Genomic DNA, 17,376 nt, shown 5'->3' on the forward strand with positions numbered 1-17,376 from the left:
CATGCAAAAGTCGAATAAAAAATTTACCGGTGAAGGAAATTTTTTTTTTTTTTTTAAATTAAAAGTATTTAAATATTTATGTATGAATGACTTTTACTATAATAAGAAACTAATAATATTGAGTGTGACAAAACAAAAATAATAAGATGAGTTGAGAGAGAAAAGTAATTTATTGATTATAGTTTGTAAAATATTTTGTAGTTACATATTATACTAATTAAGTCAAATATATACATTTTTACATATTTTTTTGTAAAATAATAATTACCACGGTTTATTGAAACTAAGAATCCAGCACTCTATCCAAGCTGCTTCTAATTCAGCACCGGAGGTGCTTACGTAACACCTACGTAGCTCATCAAAGGACATGTGTCCGCCAAGTCAGCAAAATCATGCATGATATACTAAGGGTGTGTTTGTTTGGGGGTTTGGATTTTGGATTGAGATTTGAATAGTAAAAATTTTGAATTTGAATAGTTGTATGATGTGATATAAATAGGGTTTGATGTGATGTTTTGAACGTAAAATTGATTTTTAGTATAATATAAAAAATGAAAAATAGGTGTTTGATGTGATGTTTTTTGGGGAAAAAATTGGATGAATAGTAGAAATCCTTCAAAATCCTTCAAACAAACACACCCTAACTGTAAAGGCTGTGCCAAGTCACTTTATATAAAAGCTAACAACCAAGCGTGACCTCACTTTATATGTCTGCCAGGTTTGCTGATCTGGCGGACACGTGGATATATATTTTTAATTTTAATTTACTTATTGTCTTTTTAAAAACAATTAAAAATTTGAAAAACAAAAATTGAAAATTAATTTCTTTTAAAAATTCTAAAATAATAAAAATCTATCTGGCGGACACGTGTCCTACGGCTGAGTTATATGGGTGCCACGTAGGCATCTCCGGTGACAGAGTACTAAAATTGTAAAGATTTTTCACTTATGAGACTAGTTTGCGACATACTTCAGTTACAAGATTAAAATGATATATTACAATATATCATTTAGTAAGTGTACTACCTACCTAACATTATAAATACCCTTTCAACTTACAATATATTACACAAATGACATTACTTTTATATAACACAATACTAATAAGGTTATTTTAGTCATTTTTATTTTATTCTTACTACATCCCAATATAATACTAATATTTCTAAAACTCCGTGCAAAAAGTAAACGGATACATAGTTATGAGACGGAAGGAGTGGTAATTTTGTTAAAATAGAAGGACAAAAAAAAAAATACTCCCTCCGTCCACGGATAAAGTATACATTTACTTTTGACGCAGAGTTTAAGAAATAATAGTATTTTAATTATAGTGAGTAGGTAAAAGTAGTGTAATGACATTTTTGCCCTTGCTTTTTGGTATAAAAGTAATGATGTGATGTAAAATAAAGGTATTTGTGGAAAAAAATGGAGTATTTAATGAAATGATTAATTTGTAATTGGACGTCCCAAAATAGAAATATGTATACTTTATAGCTGGACGAAGAAAGTACTTATTAACTTACTATTGTTTTTAGAAAAACAAGTATAAATTTAAGTAAAAATAATAATACTCCATTTGTTTCGTTTTAATTGACACATTTGTTTTTGTTTGACATAATTTAAGGTAGCGAAATTTAATGAATTAATTATAGTGATTTGTGACATTATTTTATTTAATTTTATTTATTTTTTTATGTGAATAATGACGTTGAATTTAGAAATTTAATTAAATAAATTCTATATGTAAAAATTTAAAAATTTAATTAAATTAATTTATATTTATTAAATATATTTGATATTGATAAAATCACTAAAAAACAAATATAAAATAAAGTAGAAGAGACAAATAAAAATATGCCAATTAAAATTAAAATGAGAGAGAAAGTCCTACATTTCTTTGAATATAAATATATATATTTATTTACTTAAAATACCAAATTAAATACTCCTCCTACTATAGTATTATTACATAATATTCAAATAAAAAAAATCCGTGGATGTGATGTGGCGTCCATGACCATAGAACATACTACATCGTCCTTCACACCATTCTTGACCGATTTATTTATTATTTTTTAATTAATTTCTACTAATAAATTATTTTAAAAATAAAAATAAAAAATAAAAAAAGAAGGCAATGAAAGAAACATGCAACACACAAAATCAGAGACTTCCTTTCGATTATTCCTCTGGAACTTCTTCGTCTTCATTTTCATCTTCTTCCTCCACCGCTTGGAACTTCATTCCATCCCTATCTGCGCACAAACCCACCATTTCCCTTCCCTTCCCCTCCCCTCACAATCAATTAACCTACAAAAAATTTAAATACCTAATTACTCTTCTGTGCACCACATCGATCGTACAACAACAATTCCGAATCCCCCAAAAACATACATACATACATACATACATACATACATATATTGATGTTGAAATCGATCGAGAGCTGTTGGCCTGGGTTGAATTGATTAGCTAGATAGATAGATGGGCAATGTGACGTCCAACGTTGCTTCGAAGTTCGCGTTCTTCCCGCCCGACCCGCGGACGTATGAGGTGCACAGAAACGAGGAGGAGGGGCGATGGGTGATGAGGGGATTGTCCGCCGATAAGAACGTCGACGTGCATTTGCTCGATACCAAACCAGGAAATAAAGTTGTCGCCACGTTCTGGAAGCATCCTGCTGGGAGATTCACCCTCTTGTATTCCCATGGCAACGCCGCCGATTTAGGGCAGATGCACGATCTCTTCGTCGAGCTCAGAGCTCACCTTCGCGTCAACATCATGAGGTAGCTAGCTAGCTATTATAATACCTAACCGATTTCATGATTCAGTTAACGATTTATTATTGGAGGATAAGAATCGAGATTATATGAATCGTCATCATCATTCATTGTTTTGTGCCCTAGCTTGAATTTCTACAGATTGATTGATTGATTGATAGCTGCAATTGAATTCCATTCTATAGAGATCTGTTTGAATTATTTCAACATTTGTTTTGCATCTCATCTTCTTCGAGCAAAAACATTCCAAACAAATTTGATTCTACTGGTTAGTTAGATCATAGATGTCTTTGATCATGTTCTGCTTGCTCTGTTTGAAGGTGTTTATGAATTTGGTTGAATTTTAGTTTGATCGAATTCGATTCGTGTTAGGTAATTAAAGGTATGTCAAGTCACAAGAGATTTGTGGTTTAACAAACTCCGATCATACTAACTTTGTGAAGAAACAATGGCCTAGTCATCATGTTAGTTAACAAACATTTATTCGATTCATCCGTCGACATTTCTTGGCAATGCAAATTTTCATTGATGTCATATTCAAACGTAGTTGTTTGAATTGACCGAGCTTTTTCATCGAACATTTAATGGTGAAAAGGAGACCTGCAAATGCGAATGACACCGAATTTTCTTTGCCTTTATTGCAGCTACGATTATTCTGGATACGGTGCATCCACGGGAAAGGTAAGAAATTTTCGATTATTCAAAGTATTTTTATAGGGAATCGTTAATGTATTATACTGTGAAATTCAGCACAATAACAATTGTCGTTCTTGAAATGTGTCGATATGATGAATTACTTAGTCTAACGAGCGAATTATTTTCCATCACAGCCTTCCGAGTTGAACACTTACTACGACATCGAAGCCGTGTATAATTGTTTGAACACCGAGTATGGAATCAAGCAAGAAGATGTGATTTTGTATGGACAATCCGTCGGGAGCGGTCCTACGCTACACTTGGCTTCTCGTCTTCCACGGTTGAGAGCAGTCGTTCTTCACAGCGCAATTTTATCGGGCATACGAGTACTTTATAATGTAAAAGTCACCTTCTGGTTCGACATTTTCAAAGTAAGGTTACCTTTTTCTTTCAAGCTTTTAACTTTTTCGATGCTTCGATTATTCAACCCCTTGTGATCAAAATTTGAGATGTGTTGTTTTATTTTTTTCAGAACATCGACAAAATCAAGCATGTCAGATGCCCTGTTTTGGTCATACATGTAAGAAAAATTCTCCCCTTGGACACTTTTTAGCTTCTTAATCTGTCGTTTTATCGAATTTCATGCTCGATGGGTCGCGTGACCCCATTTTTAGACTCCCCTTCGACTTAAAACTTACGATAAGAGCGATGTGATCGACAAATAGTTACATCTTCTTCGATTTTTCGTGTCATTTCCTTTCTGCAGGGTACTAAAGATGAAATCGTCGACTTGTCCCATGGAAAGCGACTATGGGAGCTTTCGAAAGAGAAATACGATCCATTGTGGATTCAAGGAGGCGGGCATTGTAATCTCGAGACGTTTCCAGAATACATCAAGCACTTGAGGAAATTCGTGAACGCAATGGAGAAGATATCGATCAAAAGAAGCAAATCTAGCGCAGGATCGGATTCGAGTGCCACAGAAATCAAACACAGCAAGTGCTTGGGATTCGGGAGAAGATAACTAACTAAGTATCGATGTGTTGTTGTGTTGAATATCCAATGTTCGATCTTTGGGAGGACTCTGATGCTTAATTTGTTCTCTGACGGCTGGCTGCCGGGCAAAGGTGTGATCTTTTTATGTTTCGGTGTCGTTCGAGGTAAACTCAAATTTGTCGCGCTGTTGGCGCTGGATGTGAAGCTTATTTAGCCGCGCAAGTTGGTCGCCGTCTTCGTCGTCGTCGTCGAAATATAATGTAATTGTTGTGTTTCAACATTGTAATTTATGCATGCTATTTCTTTTATTGTACATATAACCATCAATATTGTTGATTTTACCTTATGTTTGCTTGAATTTGATTTCAATTTTTTTTACAACTCTTACTAGAATATAACCGGATTTTTTGTCAATTGAATCTGATCAGTTTATATAATAAAAATAAACAATGGTGTGTTGTTCGGAGGATTCTTTTCAAATTCCACTGGTCATTATTTTATTTTTTTTTAAAAAAAAACATCAAATTAAGCATATATATATATATATATATATATATTTTTATACTCTCTCCGTCCACCGTCGATCTATCCATTTTTCTATTTTAGTCTGTATGACAAATATATTCATTTTTTAAGTAAATGTACCTTCCATTAAAATATAAAATTATCTCACTCTTTATATAATATATTACACAAATATCATCAAATAACACCGGTTAATACCATAAATATTAAGGGGTATAATAGTCTTTATGTATATCAATTGTACCATATATCAATATAATACTAACACACTAAAATCTACGTGCAAAAAGTAAATGGATAGATAAGTGGTGGACGGAGGGGGTATTATATTAAAAATTAATTTTACATTCAAAACATCGAACATTTATTTATATAGCATCATACATTTATTCAAATTCAAAATTTTTACTATTCAAATCTCAACTCAAAATCAAAACCTCCAATCAAACACACCCATTTACATTATATATAGCATATAATATTTGCTCAAATCAACGTTATACTAATTTAAATGAGTTTAAGAAAAATAATATTGGTTTCTCTTTTAAACCATAATATCCAATGTAGTGTTGAATAGAAACCTCCAAATCAAACCAAAAATTAAGCCGTAAGCAAACCAACACTTTAATCTCTTGTTTTATGTAGTTGTATTTTTTTGTCCAAAAGACTTGAAAATAAAAATAAACAAACTCTTAAATTAATATATATATATTTGACCAAATCAACACATTTTTATAGAGAATATAACAATATGTGACAACATATCTTAATAAAATATATAACAAATAATTTGATAATATATTATAACATTTTATATGGTTAAATATACAGCGATTTCAGTGTCATAAGCATATTATACAATCTCACACAATATATAACTCATACAACACATGTTAATATAATATATAATATATATTTTAATAATATATTATATAATTATGTGTAGCACAATATATCGTGATTTCAGTACAACAAACAAATTATAATACAACATAACATAATACATAACTCATACAACATATGCTTCTATATAATATAACATATGTTGTTTGAGTACTTGTCATGAAATGTTAGTTATTTCACGTTAATGTGTTAATTTGATCAAATTTATATGAATCGCAATCGTAATAACAAACATAAAATTGATATGTTCAAGATTATATAATCATATCATTTTGTTTTCTGAAATATTTTGTTGTGTTTTTGTGTATTTGGAATAATAATAATAATAATAATAATAATAAAATTCTACTATTTATTTGATGTAATATAAATAAATATATTATGAGATGTTCTGAAAAAATAAAATATAATTTGTTGGGGTGCAAACCCGAGTTCCACATTGGAAGTGGTGAAGAAAATTACACATCTTATAAGTCCCAAGTAAACTCCACTAGTATGAGATTTTTTGGAGGATATCCAAAAACAAATTCGTGCGAGCTCAACCCAAAGCGAATAGTGAAACAGATACAAGAAAATAATACTAACTCTGTCCCATATTTAATTATTAATTAATTAAAACAAAGAAATTCATGCATTAGGTTAGGACTAGGTTGTACACATTAAGCTTATTGGTATGATCGTATGGGACAAACACAAATTACACACACCATTTTGTGACATTTGGCAGCTCTACAAATTTCTTACCATAATTAAATCATTGTAATGTTTTCTATTGTCGTTGAATATTTCTACATAACATATACATAAGTAGGGTTTGTTCTATTGTGATTTTAAATTAAAATTAGAATTAAAGTGATTTATTATGTACAGTTTTTTTAATAAAAATATATTATTTATTTTTATGAAATATAACGTTAAAATACTATTTTAAAAATATTTAAATCAATATTTAATTTCAAGTCAATTTTAAAATCATAATCAAATAAATTCTCGTGGAGAACCCCAGCATGTCAAAATTTACACCCATTAAATTTATTATTACCTCTGTTCCAAAAGAAGAATTTCGTTGGACTTTTGTGTGTAAATTTTTAAATATTAATAATTCTATCAACATATAATACAAATTAAAAAAAAAAATACTTATATTAGTGTCTTATACTATAAATACGATGATATTTGTGGAGTAAGTTATATAAATGTAAATATATTTTTAATGTTAAATATAATAACACAAAAAATAAACGAGGTTCTTCTTATGAGACTGAAGTAGTATTATTTTTTTTTTCTCTCGTTTATTAAATTTACTTTATTATTATATTTGAAAAAGTAAAAAATCAATTATTACTCTTCATTTAATATTTATTTACAACAAATGTCATTAATTTTTATTATATCATGTCTATATTCTCTTTAATTACTAACTGGATTTCAAAAAATACAACTAGTTACTTATTTATTTTTATTATTATTTTCAATAAAGTACTTATTATCTAAATATGATAAGGGTGTGTTTGACAATTACTGTTAGCTGATCCGATTAGCTGGTTTGACTAGTTTATTCGATTAGCAATTTGTATTAAAGCGTTTGGTAAAATAGGAGTTTGATATTAGTTGTTTATACGTAAAATGACAATTATTGATATTTTGTATTTTATTTTTTAAATATTTAGTTGTGTTATTCGTTACACAGGATCTTTTAGAATTTTTATTATTACTTATTGAAAATTATAAAAATTTTATTAAAATTACTTTTTTGTTATTTTTTAAATATTTTGTAGAAAAAATGTATATATATTTTTTATTAAGTTATTTTTACATTTTTTTTATTTATAATTTTAAATAAATTTATTCTAATACATTTATCACTAATAAAAAAAAATTTATGTGACAAACAATAGATAATATATAAAAATAAATTAACAATAATTTCAATTATATCCAATTTATAAAAGTAAATCTAAAAGTTAACTAAAAATATATATTAACATAATTAATAAATACTACTATGGTAAATATATTATTATGTATAAAATAAATGATGATATTTACATCGTTTCAAAAATTAGCTTTTTGGGGTCAATAAATTATTTTAAAAATTAATTTAGCAAACACTGAAATTAATTTTTTTAATTGGTTAAACAACTTAAAAGCTCTAAAAAAAAGTATTTTCCAAACACCCCTAAATATAGCAAACTTAGTCTTATTACGTTGGACACGACATTTAAGAAATATTGATATTATATTGGTAGTTGGTAAAATCTAAAAGTAAATGACTTTTTTGTCCTTGTGAATATATTAGTGTAAAAAGTAGTGGTAATTGTGTAATAATAATAAAAAAGTAGGGATAATTTTATTGTAATATGATTATTTATGGAAATGAGACTATTGTTTTGGGATGGACAAAAATGGTAAACAAAACTATTGTATTGGGACGAAGACAGTATATTTTATATCAGAAATATTTTTTAATAGTATTACATCTAATGTTGATATTAACTTACTACTTTGGATGTAATACGATTAAAAGAATTAGTTGCAGTGATGTTTAACGTTTAGTTGTAATATGATTAAAAAACTATTTACTTTTAAAGTTTAGATTTAATTTAAAATTTTGAATTGAAATAAAAATTTTTAACATAATTTATTAAATAGAAATAAATATTTAATTTAATTATTTTTAATGAAGAAAATGATGCATAGTATGAAATGTAATATAAACATATGTATATGTTTGTTTTAATATTGTAAATAAAAAGTTTCATATAATATTTGATAAAAAAAATATCTTTAAATATGATATTAAAAATAATTATTCCTTTTGGAGATATTTATGCTAGTTTTTATTTTTTGATTGCCCATTAAATACATAGTCTATATAATTTTAGTCATATTACTACTATTTTAATATTCTCTCTGCCCAGTTAAAGTGTCTACGTTACTATAGACACGAGAATTTATGTAAAATATAATTAAGATAAATAATATTTTAATTAAGATTAAAAAATTATAAATTATAAAATTTAAAAATTGATTAAAGTGTATATTTATATTTAAAAAAATTATGTAAAACAAACATAAATAGAAAAAATAGATATTTTATACGGGAAGGAGAAAGTAATTTTTTTACACAATATATAACTCTATTTTTTTTTATCAACCTTGTTTATAAACTATTATTCCATCCGTCTTGTAAAAAAGTAGGTTTATTTTACTCCATCCGTCCCACATAATTTGTTCATATTTTTTATTTTTGTCCGTTCCACATAATTTATTATTTCTTTCTTTGAAAAACTGATTATACACATTAATCATATTTTAAAATTTTTTAAATTTTAATTAAACTATTTAATTATCTAATCTTAATATATAATTATTTTTAGTATATAATAATTATTTTTACTAATATATTTTTTAATTACTTATTAATTATATTTTACCTAAATTCTCGTATCTACAGGCTCCATATTATCTAAGTAAGGAGATAATACTATTTTAGTATATCTATGAAAATAGTGTCATATTAAATTTAGTAAAAAACAATAATTTTTAAAACTGTTTTACCTACTGTTGTTTTTTTTTTTTTAATCTATTTATACAATTGTCATTAGTCAACCTCTCTAAAAATTTACATTACCAAACTTATAAAAATCCCAATTATATCTTTATAAAAAGTATAAAAGTTATATTAGTATACTATTATATATATATATATATTTTTCATGCCAAAATTCTTTTAGCATTGTTTATATGAGGAGAGAGTATTTCTTAACCTTTCATAAAGAGATATAAAAAAATTCACATTAAAGAAGCAATTTTATAATTCTATGTAGTAATTTTATTACTATCTCCATCCACCGTCAATCAATTCATTTGTATTTGACGTTATTATTTTTAATATAAAAAAAATATTATTATATTTGTATACTCCATCCGTCCTATTGAAAGATTACTATTTTTCATTTTCGTCCGTCCCAAAACAACGTTATCATTTACTAATTTAGTAATTGTAGTACCTACCTAATATGATAAATACCTTTTCAACTTACACTATATTAAACAAATGTCATTATTTTTATATTACGCAATACTAATAGCGGTATTTTCATCTTTTTACTACAACCTATTATAATATTAATATTAAAAAATTTACGTACAAAAAGTAACGACAACCTTTCACTGGGATTGAGGGAGTATTTTTTTTGTACAAATATAATACATTAGGGTTGTGTTTGGTATAGAGAAATGAAGACAAAAAAATGAAAATTGTCTCATTTCTCTTGTTCATTCGAGTAAGATAAATGAAACTTCAAATAAATTATTTTTATTTGTCTGTTTTTATTTCTCTCCTATATGCATAGAAATAAAAAGAAATGATGTTGCAGTATATTTTATTATTATTATTTTTTTAATACTATTTAATTTTTTTAAAATTATATTATTTCAATTTTACAAAAATCAAATTTAATTTATTGTTAAAGTATTTAATTTTTACGATTTTTTAAAAAATTTTACTAAAATATAATATTAAAAAACATCGTATATAATTTATAATTTTTTTAAAAAAAATCACCAAAAATATTTTTCATAAATTTTCATTCATTAAAACTATTTTTTTTTATCCCGTTAATTATTTATTATTGTTTGATCAATTCGTGTAATTGCATTTTTTTTTTCAATATTTCTCAACTGAATTTTCAGTTTTACCAAACAAAATAATTAATTTTCATTCTCTACTCAATTTCATTTATTTTAACTTTCATTCTTTGCTCTTGTTTATCGCAATTTCATTATCTGTACCAAACGCTCATAGTATTATAAAATATTAATAAAAATATTTTCGTCATTTTTCAGTACTATTTTTTCTAAAATAATTAATGAAATATTAAAAAATTATCATGCAAAAAAGTAAATAAGTAAATTGACGAAAATAATGTTATTATTATTGTTTTCACTTCGAGATAATTATACTAGTTTTTTTAACTATCTGACTAAACTTATGTTAGTAAAAAAACTTTATCCAAATTTTATTATAATTACTTTAACTTAATAATTACCTATTTATCATTATTTTTTAACTTACTTTACTATTTTATTAATTCCTTAAAAAGTTTATCATGATATCCACTTTATATTTTATTTATTTAATTTTCATATTAATTTATCATTTATACAATCATGCAAATATTCTATATACATTAGGGGTACTAATGATTCCATTATTTACCAACAAATATTTGAAACTATAAACTATATTCGCACTGAAAATTTCAGTTAATAAAAAATATTTGAAAAATTTGCAATAATTCGAATCAAACTAAATTTAAAAGTAAAAATACATTAAAATAAATAAAAATATTTGTAATATTTCAAATTGAATTTACCGAATCAAGCCGAATTAATTTAAATAAAATATAATTGTTACTATAAAATTTTAAAATATAATAATATAAATACATTCAATTCCATTCCATTAACAAAAGAAAAAAAAACTAAAAATTAAAATTAAATTTGATCAAACAAATATCAAATATATAGTATTTATATTATAAGTATTTTGTTCGATTAACAAAGAATTCGATTAAGTTTGAACTATTTTGCCCACCCTTAAATTATATTCCATTCGTCCCACTTTTTATTTTTGTTCGTTCAATTTATTTTGTCCCTTTTTTTTAAAAAAAAAAATTTATTTAATTTATATTTTTTAAAATTTTAATTATACTAATAAATTATTTTAATATTAATATATAATTATTTTTATTATAAAATAATTATTTTTATTAATATATTTTTAATTATTTATTAATTATATTCTTCTTAAATTTGAATGTCTACACGAAAGCGGACAAAATATCATTATATATAGACGTATAGCATAGCGAAGCTCCTTCCCCACCTAAAAAATGGCGGCCTTCTTCAAATTTCTCTCCGCAGCACTCTTCACCAGTCTGACGATCTCTGCAACTAATTCCGCCATGGCTGCAGCAGCATCAAGCTCTGGTACGTCTCCACCAATCAAAGGCGCCTATTACCCTTCCTGGCTACAATCCTCCTTCCCAATTTCTTCCATCAGACCTCGCCTCTTCACCCACCTCTACTACGCTTTCCTCTCGCCGGAAACCGCCACATTCCGCTTCCAAATCGACCCCCAAACCGCCGCCTCCCTCCTCAACTTCACCTCCTCCGTCCACTCCATCTCCCCTCCCGTAAAAGCCCTCTTCGCCGTCGGCGGCGCCGGCGCCGGCGCCACCGCCCTCCTCTCCGCCATGGCCGCCGACTCCTCTTCCCGCGCAAACTTCATCCTCTCCGCCATAGAACTTTCCAGAAAGTTCCAATTCGACGGAATCGATTTAGATTGGGAATACCCTCAGAACCCCGCCGAAATGACCAATTTAGCCTCCCTACTCCGGGAGTGGCGCGTGGCGATTGCCGCGGAGGCCGCCGCCACTTCCCGGCCGCCGCTCCTCCTCACCGCAGCCGTCTACTTCTCCTCCCAACTCTCCCTCTCCGGCCCCCTCCGCGCCTACCCGGCCCCCGCCATCGCCGGCAATTTGGATTGGATCAACGTCATGAATTACGACTACCACGGAGGGTGGGACCCGACGGCGACGGGCGCCCACGCGGCGCTGTTTGATCCGACTTCGGGAAATCTCAGCACGAGCTCCGGCCTCCGGTCGTGGATCGAGGCCGGAGTTCCGGCGAGCAAGGTGTGCATGGGGATGCCCTTGTATGGGAGGACGTGGCAGCTCAAGGACCCTCGATTGTCCGGGATCGGGGCCCCTGCCGTCGATGTGGGCCCCGGGGAGAATCGGTCCGGCGTGCTTACTTACGCCGAGATAGTAAAGTTCAATCGGGAGCACAAGGCCAAAGAAATTTACGATCCGAAAACCGTGTCGGTTTATTCTGTTGCGGGAAATTCGTGGATCGGGTACGACGATGCTATGTCAGTTTCTGTTAAAGTTTGGTATGCTCGGGGGCTTAAACTTCGAGGATACTTTTTTTGGGACGTGACTGGAGATTATAAATGGAAAATTTCGAAGACGGGTATTTTTAATTTTTTTTAAAATTTTTTTGACTAGATATATAATTATATTTGGTTGGTTTTAATTTTAATTTATTTTGGTTCTAATCATTTGATGGTTTTATTTTTATTTTGGCAGCTTCGAAGATTTTGTCTACGTGAGGACATACATATTGGAGCATTAGTCGTCGCATTGTCCCTTTTTTATTGATATATATGCTTTTTTTATTTAGTGAAATGTTCATTGAATAAACTTTCGATTAAAAGTATAATAGTACTACGCAAATTACATTACATTACATTAGGCGAGTAAGTCGATGTTTTTCAATAAAAATAATTACTTCTTTTGTCTCATACGCGTTTTTCATAAGGGTGTGTTTGTTTAGGGTTTTGAATTTTGAGTTAGAATTTGAATAGTAAAAATTTTGAATTAAAATAGTTATATGATATTGTTGGATCCTAAAATTCGGAGGTCCCAAAGTGATTCGTCGATTCTTCGTTGTGGGTTCCGAAAGTACTCCAAAGAGTCTGTCCGTCGTCGGATTGGAGGCGGCTCATGCGATGGAGCCTGCACAACTTCGATCTTAAACGAGGCTTCGTGCCTAAACGATCAATTTCGATGGATTTAAACTAACATCTACTAAAATTTGGATAAATCTACTGGAAAGCGGATAAAAAAAACATGTAATTCGAATTAAAATGCATAAAATGAAACTAAAACATGAAAAGAAAATAGAGAAAAATACGATTTCATCTTCTTGTTCGTATGTGTGATGTGTTTTTTCCTAGCTTTAATTCTAAGATAGAACAACCGCCTCTTCCCACTAAAAGGGGCAATTCTAATTGTTCCTCCACCACTCTCAACCATCTGGTAACCTCCCACTACTACCTCCAACTGCCTGGTAACCTCCTTCCATCAGTTCCTTGGTAACCTCCTTCCATCAGTTCGTTGTAACATCCTTCCATCAGCTCCTAAGAGTCTGGTAACCTTCTTTCAGCAGTTTCCAACCGCTTTCATTGCCTCTGGACCAGGTTTCACTTGCTCTGAACTTATTCCATTGCCTTTGGACCAGATCTACCGCTTACTCCAACTTGTTTCCATCGTACTCCTAGCCGGTCCACGGGGATGTGTCCCCAATAGCATTGAGTTAAATGGAATCTTCGGTTTTCCTCTTGTTGGGTTGTTTCATGGAGCTTTTTGAATAAAGTATGAAAGTGCATAAGCTCTCCACTAATGTTCAGTAAAAAATTATTAACTCAGGGCCAACGAAGGTAGTTATCCCATGATCTGTGAAAGCTGTTGTTTTCTATCTTGTGGAGGCAACCTTCCTCTGCTTTGTGGAAGCACCGCAGTCCAATGGAGGTAGTTGTTTTCAACCCAATGGAGGCAGCAATTTTCGAACTTATGAAAACATTGTTCCGGGATGGAGGTGCCATAGTCCAAGGAGTTGCTGTCCTAAGGTCCATGAAGGCTCCTACTTTCGGCCCTTTGGAGGCACCACAATTCACTGGAAGTTGTTGCCTTCGGCTCTATAGAGGTAGCAGTCTTTGGCTCCGAGGCTTGAAGCTCCATTGCTGTTAAACAACTTCATGGCCAATGAGCTCTGCCTCCACTTTTGTCTTTAAGTCTCCTTCTCGTTCAGGTACTTTTGGACCCATATCCAACAATGCCCTTTTCAAAAGGGTTGGACGATTGCTTCGATTGAGCCCATATCCTTTTGCTTTGAGCCGTTCACTTGAACGTGATGTTAGATAAAAGATTTTTGATGTAATATTTTAAATGAAACTAGATATACCCTATCTCCACTTTAGCTATTAGTGCTCGTGTGATATAACACAAGCTGGTGTAAACCCCACCCTTCACACCCACCCCGGTGTTATAAGAAACATATTACTCAGTTTTACTTTCACAATCTAAAGTGTATGCCAACTTATTGCTTCCTCATATATCCTTCCAACAACATATGTTTTTATGATTGTAGATTTGGTGTCAAAAGTTTTTTTGTTTAGTCAATATTGGAAACGTACCTGGAATTGAATCGTGTCAGATTTATGATTTGTAGGGAGGTGTAGCTTACATTATTAATTTTCTCTTCATCATGCTTGAGATATTTCATATTTTTTCGGTTGTTCCAAAATTCTGACTCCCTACCGGCTATTTCTATCTGATTGAATATTTAAACATATGATAGTTGAAAAGAAACTTCTCGAGGAGGTTAGCAATAATGATACAATAATGACAGTTTTGGTATTTTAGAAATAGATGAAGGTTGAATTGTAATAGTGTTAATACTATAGTATTAGGTGTTTCTTAATGTAATATTTGAAGTTAAGAATAGGTGTTTGATGTTTTTGAAAGGGAAAAACTTCCATGAATATTTTGAAAACACTGTTGAAAATGAAATAAAACAAAATCTTGGTATCTTCAAATTTTACAAATTTATTTGGATTTTTCTGGTGAAAATCAAGCAGGCTAAAACAGGACCTTTGTACCCTCTTTTCAACTTCTGTGTCTTTGAAGATTTTTTTGTTGAAAGTGTGCAGTAATGGTGTTTGAACTGAATGATTTAATGATGAAAGAAAGAGAATACATCCTGCTGAATAATTGTACAAAGACCCATTACTGAATGCTAACTTTTACAATGAAGTGGAATCTATTTAAGTGGCACATGTTTAGAAGATGTTAGGATACACTTTTTTTAAACTTCTAATTCTGGTTGCACACTGCCATGGAATTGCAGTTTTTTATAGCTTTTTGTTTCTTGCCTATGTTCAACTAGATTCACCTGGAAGATCAACCTGGTGATATACTTGTGTTCTTAACTGGCCAAGAAGAAATAGAATCTATCCAGAGATTAGTCCAAGAGCGTTTCCCAAAGTTACCTGAGAGTAAACGGAATCTTTTAGTTGTTCCTATATTTGCATTTCTCCCATCAGAGAAACAGATGAAAATTTTCATGCCAGCTCCAACTGGATTTCGTAAGGTTGATCACTATCTTCTAATTTCAACTTTCATGTTATATCTATATGTAACTTCTTTATTCAGACGTGGGGGGCCATTTGTCTATGTTGACAATTACATGTGGATTTTCAAAATGTTCGAAAAAAGCTAATGCTCATAGTTCTTCTGATAAGAAAACTTTCAACAATGGATCAATACATTGCTGAATAATTTGCTGGTATTAATTTTATGATATTATCGTGGTTTGTAATATTTATGTTTAGATAAGCATAAGGGGGAAATCTTTTTGGCAAGTCCAATATTATGTTTACTTAATTATTATGCTGGAGCTCTCTGGTACACTGTTAGCGAGCCTTCCTAGCAGTGACGGCGGTCGGTGATGCGTGAGTGACGAGGCAGAAGGGAAAGAAGTAGGGGTGAGCATTTGGATTTTCAGGTCGGATTTTGCCAAATCCGAACTGATTCGAAAATTTGAAATTTTTTAAAAAATTAATCTAAACCGAACCGAAATAACCGAAATCCGAAAATCCGTAATCCGAACCAAACCGAAAAATCCGAAATTCTAAATATTTTTATTATTATTTTTTAAAATTTTAAATTCTTTTATATTTTATTATTATTTTATAATATTAAATATATATAATATATAAAAATGAAATATATTAAAATATAATTAATAAATTTGAGTTTTTTATATTAAAATATAATATTTTTTAATAAAATATTAAATATATATAATAAAAAAATATATTAAAATATTATATTTCGGATTTCGGATTAGTTCGAATTTTAAGTATACCGATCCGATCCGATCCGAAAATTCAAAAAATCCGAACCAAATTTTAAATTTCGGTTTGATTCGGATTGAATTTTCGAATTTCGGATATTTTCCTCATCCCTAAAAAAAAGAATGGGGAAGGAAGAAGATGGATGGGCGGCTGCAGTAGATTTTTGTGTTAACGTTGATTTTTTTAAAAACAACAGATGTTCTTGGAAAGTTTTGGTGTATTTTTTTTACTTTAAAAATAAATAAAAAATAAAATCTCAACATATATTTTTTTTTAAAAAAATAAAAAATAATATCTTATACATATTTATTATTTTTATATTTTTTATAAAAATTTACTATAATTTATATAAAAAATGTTTTTTAAAGTCATTTTACAAAATATATACACAATTTATAAATAATAAAAAAATACTAATATATATTTGATACTATTTTAAATTTGTAACAGAAGAATATATATTTAAAAAATTGAAATGATGTCAAATTTTTAAAATTATAGTCGATACTAAAGAGTTTTGTGAACTATAAAGAAAATATTTTAAATTATCCCTAATTTTTGTATTTTTAATAACATGGGGCATGTCATGTGGTATAACGTGATAGATAAAATCTGAAGAATATAAAATATAATATACATATATATATATATATATATCCTTTCCAAAATAAATAAATCAAATTAATTTTATTAATAATACTTATAAATTTTATATAAATAAATATATAATACTCCCTATAATTAAAAATTATGATTATACTTATGTTA

General features: G+C 29.3%; 2 protein-coding genes across 2 annotated transcripts; both read left to right on the forward strand.

The window, feature by feature from the left end:
* The first annotated feature begins 2,170 nt into the window (after positions 1–2,170).
* LOC127263353 (uncharacterized) lies at positions 2,171–4,753 on the forward strand. Its single transcript, XM_051292334.1, has 5 exons — positions 2,171–2,786; positions 3,425–3,461; positions 3,611–3,847; positions 3,949–3,996; positions 4,183–4,753. The coding sequence occupies exons 1-5, from the start codon at positions 2,485–2,487 to the stop codon at positions 4,438–4,440; spliced, it is 882 nt and encodes a 293-aa protein (XP_051148291.1). The 5' UTR covers positions 2,171–2,484; the 3' UTR covers positions 4,441–4,753.
* A 6,981-nt stretch (positions 4,754–11,734) lies between these two features.
* On the forward strand, positions 11,735–13,133 carry LOC127264065 (class V chitinase CHIT5b-like). Its single transcript, XM_051293421.1, has 2 exons — positions 11,735–12,881; positions 12,998–13,133. The coding sequence occupies exons 1-2, from the start codon at positions 11,741–11,743 to the stop codon at positions 13,018–13,020; spliced, it is 1,164 nt and encodes a 387-aa protein (XP_051149378.1). The 5' UTR covers positions 11,735–11,740; the 3' UTR covers positions 13,021–13,133.
* Positions 13,134–17,376: the final 4,243 nt, after the last annotated feature.

This window comes from Andrographis paniculata, unplaced genomic scaffold (genome assembly GCF_009805555.1).
Source record: "Andrographis paniculata isolate CXL003 unplaced genomic scaffold, ASM980555v1 Contig69END, whole genome shotgun sequence".
In the NCBI taxonomy this organism is placed as follows: Eukaryota; Viridiplantae; Streptophyta; class Magnoliopsida; order Lamiales; family Acanthaceae; genus Andrographis; species Andrographis paniculata.